We start from the raw sequence: 12,123 nt of genomic DNA, 5'->3' as shown, positions 1-12,123 counted from the left end.
GTTCTGTTGAATTCTTATTATAGTCTCTCAACTGAGTGAATTGGAAAAAAAAAGGAAGAAAACTCTATTTCCTTCACCTCCATCAGTAGTGTATTAAGGTTCTCCAGAGAAACAGAACAAGAGGAGACAAAGTATGTATATATATAAAGAAATTGATTGTAAGGAATTGGCTCTCATGATTATGGAGGCTGAGGAGTCCAAAATCTACAGTCGGCAAGCTTGAGACCCACGAGAGCCCATGGTGTAAGTCTGAAGTATAAATCTGATCATGTCCATCCAGTGTGGAAATCACCAGTGGACCTCCATTGTGTCCAGAATACAGTCCACAATTGTTTGTATTTCATAAAGGTTACTTAACTAGTTGGGCTCTGAAGGCGGAAGAAGTACAGTGTCCCAGCTTGAAGCAGCCAGAGGATGAAATAAATCTTCCTCATCTAGTCAGAGTTTTATTCAGGCTTTCAGTGGATTGGCTGAGGTCCGCCCACATGGGGAGGGCAAACTGCTTTACTCAGTTTATAGATTCAAATGCTAATTTCACCCAGAAACAGCCTCACTGATACACCCAGAGTAATGTTTAACCAGATTGCTGGGCACTCAGTATCTCAGTCAAGTTGATACAAAATTAGCCATCACACTAAGAAAGCCTTGTTGACAGATCATCTTTTTATTCAAACTGTTTATGCCAGGCACTGCAGTGTGAGGAAGCAACTGAGTCTCTGACCTGAAAGAGCCCACAACCTAGAAGGGGAGACAGGGACAAATGGAGCAATACCAGGTGTAAGAGAGAAAGGAGTCCAGGGAAACTGAGAATCATTCCTAAGGATATGTAGTGGATTGGAGCCAACTACTTTAGTAACCTTTGTGAAATACAAAGAATTGTGGTCTGTATTCTGTAGTCAGTGGAGGTCTACCGGTGATTTCCACCCTGGAGGGACATGATCAGATTTATGCTTAGAAAGGTCACCTTAATGCATTGTGGAGGACGACAGAGGGGGTAAATGCTGGTGAGTGGTCTCAGACCAGTGGAACAACCTGGGTTGCATGTTAGAAATGCAGATTCTCCTTCCTCGGTACAGACTCATTATATCAGAATCTTTTGGGGGTCACACAGTAGAATCTGCATTGCAAACAGTAACTGTGATGGTTCATATACACTGTAAAAATTGAGAACCTACTGCTGTGGAAGTGGGAAAACCATTTAGGTAGCTGTTAAAGTAGTCTTATCTTGGTGAGCGGTGATGACATGAATTTGAGATAGATTTTGGAGGAAGGATTAGCAGGAAATGGGGACAGGTAGGTATGGCTAGAGAGTGTTGAAAGGTGTTTACAGTTTGGGTGACGTGACGTACACATGCATATACAATTTTTAAAAATAGTTGTGCTTATACCTGTAGCCTGTGCTTATTTTTATACCTTGATTCGTCCTCATAATATATTGAACATGCATTTTAAAATTTAAACAACATTTTGTGTGGAAAAAATGGAAATGGGCTTTTATTTTCCCTTCTAATGATCCCTCTTTTTTTAAAGTTAGAAAAGTTTATCTTCCAAGATAAATAGATAGTCAACAGTTGCCTATTAATGTTGATACTAGTATTTCTTCAGGGTTGTACAGAAAATCTTTTGGAAGAAAGAATTCTATTTTGAGAGTTGATGAATCTGTTTATTTGTTGGGGTTTTGTTGGTGGGTTTGTGGTTTGGTTGGTTTTTTGTTTTTATTATTTTTTTGGCTAGAGTTTTTATTAAGCCAAGAAAATATACTAATGAGGCTAGAGATTTGCCTTGTTTGCTTTCTGCTTGTATGGTTAGAGTGTTTCTGTTTTATTTCCTTAAATAATATTTTTGTTGAAAGGAATATTGGGAAATGAAATTGACAATCCCTTGCCAAGATTTGGGAAGTAAAAAGGAAGAAAGAATTTAGCGGCCCGATGTGGTGGCTCACACCTGTAATCCTAGCACTTTAGGAGGCTGAGACAGCAGGATCGCTTGAGCGCAGGAGTTGGAGACCAGCCCTGGCAACATAGTGAGACCCTGTCTCTTTAAAAAGAAAAAAAAAAAAAAAAAACTAAAAATCAGCCAGGCACACGCCTTTAGTCCCAGCAGCTGCCTGGGAGGCTGAAGTGGGAAGATTGCTTGAGCCTGAGATGTTGAGGCTGCAGTGAGTTGTGATTGCAGCACTACACTCAAGTTTGGGTGGCAGAGCAAGCCCTGTCTCTAAATAAATAAACAAACAAACAAACAAACAAATAAATAAATAAATAAATAAATAAATAAATCATTCTAAGAAGCCTAGAGGCACTAAAATTTGATAACCACTACACTCCAGTTTGGGTGGCAGAGCAAATAAATAAATAAATAAATAAATAAATAAATAAATAAAGCATTCTAAGAAGCCTAGAGGCACTAAAATTTGATAACCACTACACTCCAGTTTGGGTGGCAGAGCAAGACCCTGTCTCTAAATAAATAAATAAATAAATAAATAAATAAATAAATAAATAAATAAAATCTAGCCAGCATTCTAAGAAGCCTAGAGGCACTAAAATTTGATAAACAGATAAATAAATAAATAAATAAGTAAGTAAGTAAAATCTAGCCAGCATTCTAAGAAGCCTAGAGGCACTAAAATTTGATTAGAAAATGACTCATAAATTGTGGTTTTTATAGCTAATAATCTTATTTGAAACTATTCTATATTCTGTAGTCAGTGGAGGTCCCCTGGTGATTTCCACACTGGAGGGACATAATCAGATTTATACTTAGAAAGGTCACTTTGGTCCATTGTGGAGGAAGATTGGCAGTGTAGATGTTGGTGAGTGGTCTCAGACCAGTAGAACCACCTGGGATTCTAAAAGTTAAAATTAGACTTTTAAAACGACTTTTTTCTCCGTCACTCAATACATTGACCCACTGGACCACTCTTCAGAATGGAATAGAGAATACTAGAAGAAACATTGGTTGTGGGATTCTGACATCTGTATGTTACCTTAACTTGTGTAGATCCTAGTGACCTCCTTAGGAAGTCTCTCTCGCTTCAGTTTCCACCCTCTGATCCATTCTGCCCCACTTAAAATTAAAAGCCAGATTTCTTACAGCAAGTTAATGGGGTTCTATTCTGTGCTGACTCAGTCTCTAGCTTTTTCTCTTGCCTCCCTGGGTTCTTCATCATTCTGCAAACATGCCATACACTTTTACACTCATGGCTTGACTAATATTTCTGCTTCTTGATGTGTCAAGCCCTTATCCTCTTTAGCAAATATCTGCCTCTAAAATTGCATTCCAGACTTATAGAAAGAATTCATTCCATCTTTCTCTGTTTCTTCATGGCACTTTGTCTTTACTGCTAATATACAATATTTAGTTGCTTATATTCAGTCTAGTGACCGTAAGAGGATTTGAGACAGTGCATAAGAAAGTGCATGCTCATTATAACAGAAAAAGGGATTTAAATAAAAAACCTTGATTGGGGAAACCTGTGGCATCAGGATATAAAACTTAGCTATATGCTTTCTAATTACTAGGATAAAAAAAGAAACATTAGGAATTACATTGGCTCTTATTTTCAAGTAGAAGGAAATAGGTTTATCTGGTGTTAAACTTAAGACAAATCGATTTAACAGAGTTTGATTGAGTAAAGAATTGTTCACAAATTGGGCAGCCCCCAGAACCAGAATTGGTTCACAGTGTCTTCAGTGCTGTACCTGGTCAGATAATATTTATGAGCAGAAAAGGAAAAGTGAGGTACAGAAAAGGGAAATGGGGTACAGAAACAGCTGGATTGGTTACAGCTCAGCGTTTGCCTTATTTGAACATGGGTTCAACAGTTGGCCACCTATGATTGGCTAAAACTCTGACTGGTACAAGAATAGGTTACAATCTCTTTACAATTCCAGTTAGGTTACACTTCACTATGTACGAAGAGACCTTCAGGCTGAGCTTAAAATATGTGAGGAAGAAGCTTTAGGCTAAATGTAATTTAACACAGGAGAGGGAGATTCATATTTCTTCTCATTGGGGTGTCATGCCCTGAGCCCAGAAATGCATTTTATTTATTTATTTGTTTGTTTTTGAGACAGAGTCTCTGTCACCCAGGCTGGAGTACGGTGGCTGCAACCTCCACCTCCCGGATTCAAACGATTCTCCTGCCTCAGCCTCACCAGTAGCTGGGACTACAAGCACGTGCCACCACGCCCGGCTAATGGCTAATTTTTTTAGTAGAGACGAGGTTTGGGGATTCACTGTGTTAGCCAGGATGATCTCGATCTCCTGACCTCTTGATCCACCCGCCTTGGCCTCCCAAAGTGCTGGGATTACAGGCGTGAGCCACCACACCTGGCTGAAATGCATTTTTAATTAGTATTTATATAAGTGACTGTAAAAGGACTGCTTGTTTTAACAATAAAGAATCAGTTGTTTCTGATACTCTAACGACTGTAGGTAAGTGACTCTGGGATTAGCTGACTGTGGCCTTAGCAACATCATCAAAGCCCCAGGTTTTTTCTACTCCATCCCCTCAGCGCATTAACCTCATCTGCAGGCTACCATCCCTCATCGATAAAAAGTAGTTCTAGGCATTACAGTTCATGACAGTGCCACTGACACATAAGTAATCTTCTTCCTTATGTCTTTTTTAAGATCGAGGCAATCCTTATCTGGAAATCATTGCAGTAGATGTCTTCTTTTGTCTAATTGGCCAGAATTCCTTAAACACGCCCCTGCTGAAAGTAGTCATTGACCAAGGGGATGGGATCTCCATTACTGATTATTGAACTACTGGCATTGGGGGTCTGGGATCAACTTTTTCTGAAATAGTGGTAGCATGGAAGAAGAGGAAAACTGGACAGATTCAGGGTTCAGTTAGGAAAGAGGCTGATTATGTAGACAAGCAGAGTGTCCACTACAGAGCCCAACTGAAAGTGTCAGTTTTGTCTTATGTGAAACAACCCGTAAATTGTTTCTTCTCTCTCTCTTTTTTTTTTTTTTTTTTTTTGATATGGAATCTCGCTCTGTTGCCCAGCCTGGAGTGATCTTGGTTCATTGCAACCTCTGCCTACCAGGTTCCAGCAATTCTCTCATCTCAGCCTCCTGAGTAGCTGGGATTACAGGCACTTGCCACCACACCTAGCTAATTTTTGTATTTTTAGTAGAAATGGAATTTCACCTTGTGAGTCCAGGCTGGCCTTGAACTCCTGACCTCAAGTGATTTACTTGCCACGGCCTCCCAAAGTGCTGGGATTAGAGGCGTGAGCCACTGCACCCGGCCTGTAAATCGTTTCTTATATAAACCTAGCTGAAAGTCAGTTACATAGCAGTTAAAAAAAAATCATTATTAAACAATTTATTGGAGGCCAGAGGTAAAAAATATATATATAAATAGGAAGCATATTGGTGGTTTGGCCTAACATAGGACTGGGGTTAACAGAGTGTGTGCCCCCCACAACTTCCTCAGCAACATTAGCATCAACATTATGGAGGAAATGACGGGAAAGCATCACAGAGGAACTTGTGAGAAATGCAGATTCTCAGGCTCCATCAAAATCTACTGAATTAGACACTGTGGGAGTGGGGCCCAACTGTGCTTTTAACAAGGCCCTTCAGCTGGTTGAGCTGAAAGCTCAAATTTGAGAATCGCTGATATTGGACATTCAGAAAATGACTTGAATACTTGGCCTTTGTCCCAACTATCCCTCCTGTGCACACAGATGGACTCCAGGTAGAATGGAACTAAGCTTTTTTCAGACAGTTGCACTTACTCTGTTCAGGTGCCAGAATAAAGGCAATTTTAAAGCATCCAAATTTGATACCCTGAAGTAGAGAAAAATCCATTTAGACAACAAAAATTTTGAGGAAAAATACTGTTTATCAGTGCTCAATGAATGTTTGTAAATTCAGCTTTTTCTCATCTATAAAATGGCTGAATTACTTAGGGCAGAGTTTGTATAGATAAAATGAAAAGTATTATTACTACAAGTACCTTTAAACCCAGAAATGACTTAAAAGGTTTCACTTTTTTCATGCTAACACCTGTTGGTTCTGTTTAGCTGGTTGAAGTTTCTTCTTGAGAAAGATTCTTATTTAGCAGGCTGGAGTGCCTGGATCTATTCGGTGATTTCTGCCTTGAGTTTAGAATGGAGAAGTGGCCACTTATATTCACGTTAGTCATTCCTATTTTAAACTGTTGTGTTTACTATTTTTATTAGTATATTACTGCATGCACAGTCTACACACTTTAGTTTATTAGCAGTCTATTAATTCTTACCTGTCTTATGTAAAGCATGATTGTCTATCTTTAATCTTTGTCAACAAAATGAGATTTGACTTTTAATTGGAAATTTTTCTGCAGGACAGTTTTAACTTTGGGCTTTTCGGCCTCCCAAAGTACTTAGGATTACAGGTGTGCACCGCTGTTCTCGGTCTTAGGGTAATAAATCTTTTAATTTAGGGAAGACAGAACAGAGAGCATTCACTATATGAGTAAGTTAACAGATTTTGGAAAGCAGTGGAAGAATTTGATGCAAAATAAAGCATGCTTTTGTGTAGATCCATAGTCATTGCAGTTAGAATTCAAGTTTGCAACAGACATAAATTGACTAGTGTAAAGGAACCCCATATTATTATTCAGTTCTAAAATACAAAGTGGGATGTAGACCTTTTTAAGACATTTCACTTTATTAAATAGCTTTTGGGTTGATAGAATAGTGTAATTTTCTCACTTTGTGTTGGAGTCCATTGGCCAGCTCCTCGTGCTACACTGTATTATATCATGGCAGACAAAAGCATTGCAGCCCCAGGTCAAGGACATGCAGTGAGTTAGGAATTGAGTTCTTGCTGTTTTTCAGGACTTCTGATTTCTAGCCTAAGGTTCTTTTTGATCCCACCAGTGGGCAGTAACTGAATCAGAGGCAGTCACTCCAAACATTGCTTTTTTAATGATAAGAAATAGAAATGAAAGACACTTGTCTCCACTGCAAGAATGAGCCTGATAAGTTTTCTGGTATCAGCACCTGTGTTAGTTCTCTATTAAAAGCTATTTACACAGCTGAGTCAGGACTTGTCCTTCACCTGTACTTGCTACAAAGCAACAGAACCCAAACTTTCTTTGCCACTGTTTATTCGTTCAGAACTTATAATCATGCTGGGCACGGTGGCTCACGCCTGTAATCCCAGCACTTTGGGAGGCCGAGGCGGGCGGATCACGAGGACAGAAAATCGAGACCATCCTGGCTAACACGGTGAAACCCCGTCTCTACTAAAAATACAGAAAATTAGCCGAGCGTGGTGGCGGGCACCTGTGGTCCCAGCTACTTGGGAGTCTGAGGCAGGAGAATGGCGTGAACCCAGGAGGCGGAGCTTGCAGTGAGCCGAGATTGTGCCACTGCACTCCAGCCTGGGTAAGAGCGAGACTCCATTGCGGGGGAAAAAAAAAAAAAACTTATGATCGTGTTGATAAATTACTGAATTCTCCTGTTACAAGTTAGGAAACAGTGGAGTTTGTTCCATCAGTTTGATTCACTAGACTGTTGATTTCTGGTCTCCCTAGAACCATTGTTGACTGAACAGGAAACTGTTTCTGTTTTCTCTGCTAATGGTAAACAGCATGGTGCAGATATTCAAAATAAATTATTTGTAACTACCCAGAAAGTACAAGTGCTATCAGGGACAGATTCCTCATAGCACAGTAATGTCATTTGGAACACAAGGTAGATTATTACATAATTAATATGTTTGTGATATCTAAATTACTGCATGTATAAAATTCTGTAGATGTGAAAATTATGGGGAAGAAGAAGTTTTTTTAAGAGTTTATGTCATTTTTTAATAACATATAAAGGGTATGCATGCATTACTTTTTCAGCTGATGTTTCATTGTTTCAGAAGTTGCGTGTAAATAAATTACTATCTGAAATGCCCAAGAAAAATGCCGTAAAATGTTTTAGTGTGGCCCTTTTTATAGTGACATTTCATAATTCAAAAATTTTGTTAAATTTTAAATCGAAATTGTCTAGTCTTTTTCTCACATTTTGGTGTGAGAAACTAAGAACATAGAATTATTCATGTTCTTAGTGATTTTAAGGGCTTATTTTTAAGTGTATTATAGATATTTTTTATTTAAAACATGTTTTTTAAAAAATTATTATAGCTGTATGTTGATGTCTCATCTTGAGGAACCAAAAGTAACAGAAGATGAAGAACCACCCACAGAACAAGATAAGAGGAAAAAGATGGTAAGTTATAAAAGTAGTTTCTAAAAATGAAGAACCATATGCTATCATTTTCTGTAGGTTCAGAAATATCTCATCTGTTTGTCCATCCAGCTATATATCTATCCGTCTATCCCATGTTACAGAATTAATGTAAAGTGTACCCTAAAACAGATACGTTTTATTCCTAGTACAGAAAGTTGAGGATAACTTTTCATCTGAAATAACTGTTGCTTGTCTTAGTGCAGAGCAGATGATTTAGTGTTTTACTTGTGGAAAGTGTGTGACCTGCAAACCTTATTTAAGTTGAAATATGCGTTCTTCTGTTTTGAGGAGATGTGCTGAAATTTGCTTGCATTGCCTATTGTTTTATAGATCTTCACATGAACTTTTGCTGACCTTCATCATAGGCTTTTATAAAAATGCCCTTAAATTAACCACTAACTAGTAAACACCAGAGCAATCTGATAAGGGGAAAAGAACAAAAAAAATAGGAAATACCTAAAATATCTTGCCTTTTAAAATTATATATAATCTTGAATGTTTAAATATTTATTTTGACCGTGAATATAAAATAGGTACATAGGAAACTTCTTCCCCTTTTGTTTTGGAATCTTTTCTTGTCTTCTGGCCTCATCCTTTAACTAACTTTATTATACCTTCTTTCCTCATTTGTAAAATGAAAACAATTGTATCTGCCTCATAGATAGAATAAATATTTAAAATGATAATGGATACCTAGTAATTACTCTGTGTTAGCTATCATTTTAATCTGATCATTGTATTTACACCTTGCATTACAGCACGTTAGCCTTCAATGGCTTCATCCTTAGCTTATAGCTAACATCACACTGCTCTCAGAGCATGTGCAATGGTCTTCTTTTAAACTGTTTGAATTTAACTCATTTTACTTTGCTTTACGCCAGGTATCATCTCCCTAGCACAGCACATAAGTGTAGAGGACAGGACAACATCCAGGAATTCTTAAGACCTAAATTCTAGTCCTTTTTGTACTATTGCTTGTAACTTTGAGCAAGTCACCTTGTCTTTGTAGATCCGTTTTGCCTCATCTGTGAAAAGCGGCAGAAATTGGATTAGCAAATTTCCAGGGCCTGTGAACTGAAAAATTACTGTTAAAACTTTTAATGTCATTCCTTTTCTTCCCCCAAAACAATGTTTATACATGTAATAAGTCCTCATTTAACATCACTGATAGTTTCTTGGAAACTGTAACTTTAAACAGAACAACATACAATGAAACCAGTTGTACCATGGGCTAATTGATCTAAACAAGAAGCTCCTACAGCATATTTCTGGTCACAAAAACATAACCAAACTTCTAAATAAAGATCCAAAACACTTCTAATATTTAACATTGAAGTAAGTGTGAGCTGTACATACATTTAAGAAATATTAATAAAAACAAGTTAAATTATTTTCCCCCTTTTTTGGGGAATCAGTGAGTGATGATGGTTGTGGTGGTGAGTTAAATCAAGGAATAAATGTTTGCAAAGTGAAAATTGTAAGGAGCACCTCCTACTACCTTGCAGTTCAAAAACAAAAAGAACAAATCTGGCGAGCTTGCTGAAAGCTTTCATACAGCAGCATTTATATGCATTTGTATGACCATAATTTGTATTCATTCATTCTTTCATTTTTCCAACCCACTTATTCTGCTTTAGGGTAGCGGGTAGCTGGAGCCTATCCTAGCAGCTACTGGTGCAAGACGGGAACCAGTCCTGGATAGGACACCATTTCCTGACAGGGTGCACTTGCACACACTCACACTCACTCAGATGGGAACAATTTAAACACGCCAGTTCACCTAGCACATCTTTGGGATGTGGGAGGAAACTGGAGTACCCAGAGAAAAGCCACACAGACATGGAGAGAACATGCAAACTCCACACAGACAGTGGCCCCAGCCCGAATCCATTTGTTTTTCTTATCAAAGTTATAATGAAATGATGTTAGCAAGGACCTGCTGCACAGTCATGCACTGCTCAACAACACAACATTTCGGTCAACAGCAGACTGCATACTGTAGTGGTCCGATAAGATTGTGATACCATATTTTTACTGTACCTTTTATGTGTTTTGATGTGTTTAGATACATAGATACCACTTTGTTACAGTTGCCTACGGTATTCGCTACAGTAACGTGCGGTACAGATTTGTTGCCTAGGAGCAATTGGTTATACCATATAGCCTAGGTGTGTAGTAGGCTGTACCATCTAGATTCCTGTAAGCACACTCCATGATATTTACACAGGGAACTTGCCTAACCATTCATCTTTAAACAATGTATGACTATATTCCTTTGAAATTAAACTGTTGTGTGGTTTTTTTGTTTTGTTTTGTTTTTTTGTTTTGCAATGGAGTCTCGCTCTGTCACCCAGGCTGGAGTGCAGTGGTATGATCTCAGCTCGCTGCAACCTCTGCCTCCCAGGTTCAAGCAATTCTCATGCCTCAGCCTCCCGAGTAGCTGGGACTACAGGTGGTGGATACACACCGTTACATTTATTAAGACTCATAGAATAGACTACAGGTGCGTGCCACCATGTTCGGCTAATTTTTTTGGTTTTTTTAGTAGGCATGGGGTTTTGCCATGTTGGCCAAGCTGGTCTCGAACTCCGTACCTCAGGTGATCTGCCCACCTTGCCTCCCAAAGTGCTGGGATTGCAGGTGTGAGCCACCATCCCTCACCTATGTGGTATCTTAAATACATGGAAAGTATTTTTTTTTCACCTACAGTAATAATAACTTTAAGTATAGCCTAACATTTGTCTTTCTGCCACTCACACCCCCACTTTATCATTCTAATTATATGTAGTACTGGTTTATAGAACAACCATTATTTTTTTCAGTGGCTGATTTTATTTGAAGTTATTTACTGCAGTAGGTATTTAATATAGATTTATATTGTCATCTCTAGTAAGATTTCTAGTACCTTGGTCTTGCTCTTGGATACCCACTGCTCTTGGATATGCTGAGGATACCACAGCAGTTTTTGACTGAAGCTGGGATTGTGTATTGTAACATTTAATAAATCTAATTATGAATTCATGCTAATTTTCCAACAACTTTAAACAAATAAAATTTGTTTCACTTGTCTCTTAGAATTATAAGTTAATGTATTTTTTCAGTAATTATGTTATTCTTGAACTGTGTTGTCTATAACATTAGACATTTTTTGAGAACTATCCAGTGATATCTTGGTTGTTTCTTCAAAGGGAAAGAGTAAGTATTTGCTGGTAAATGGTTATGCATTATTCTTTACAAAAAAAAAAAAAAAAAAATTAACAGCAAAGGTTTTTCTCATTTTAAAATGAAATTATTTACTAGGAAGAAAAATATAGCTGCTTAGTTCCAAGGTCACATAAATGAAAATTTGATTGACTTACTGTCATTGTTGTCTTAAAGTAGTCCCTAAAATGTGGTGTCTGTGTTTCAGCAGCTGCTTTGGTAGAGAATAGCAGTAGTGATTGTAGTTCAGAAAGGCAGATGATTAATATTATATCAAATGTGCCAAATAATTTTCCATAGGTTTCTGAGAATTCTCTATGTTTTATTTCAAATAAGGATGAAATTTACACTCAGGAAAGCTATTAAGCTGTCCAGACTTTTGATCTCCCATTTCATTCAGTCTCTCTCTACCTTTCATTGCAGTGAAATAATACTTAGAGTAGCAAATGCAGCTCAAGCATTTCATTTAATATATGTTTCCTTTCTGTCCAGTATATTATTATAGTAGAATAATTCATGACCTTTACTATAAAGACTTGAGCTAATATATTAATATCTTAAGTTTTTTTGTAATTTTTTGAAATCTGACTTATAGTCACTTATAAGTTGTAATTTCCAAATTCTAGTTTTGAGTACTTTAATGCTTTCTCGCAACTGGATGATAACAGCTAACAAA

At 37.7% G+C, this 12,123-nt stretch overlaps 1 protein-coding gene across 2 annotated transcripts in view; it reads left to right on the top strand.

Annotated features, from left to right (window-relative positions):
* Positions 1-12,123, top strand: part of IPO11 (importin 11) — a 226,822-nt gene that overhangs the window by 187,602 nt on the left and 27,097 nt on the right. For both annotated transcript variants that reach the window (XM_026455698.1, XM_026455705.1), the window contains one exon: positions 8,141-8,225. In XM_026455698.1, the coding sequence (XP_026311483.1) occupies positions 8,141-8,225 (85 nt within the window). The remainder of the gene's footprint in view (positions 1-8,140; positions 8,226-12,123) is intronic.

This window comes from Piliocolobus tephrosceles, chromosome 4, assembly GCF_002776525.5.
Source record: "Piliocolobus tephrosceles isolate RC106 chromosome 4, ASM277652v3, whole genome shotgun sequence".
NCBI lineage: Eukaryota > Metazoa > Chordata > Mammalia > Primates > Cercopithecidae > Piliocolobus > Piliocolobus tephrosceles.
The sequence above is the reverse complement of the archived record's forward strand: the minus strand, read 5'-3'. Positions and strand labels throughout refer to the sequence as shown.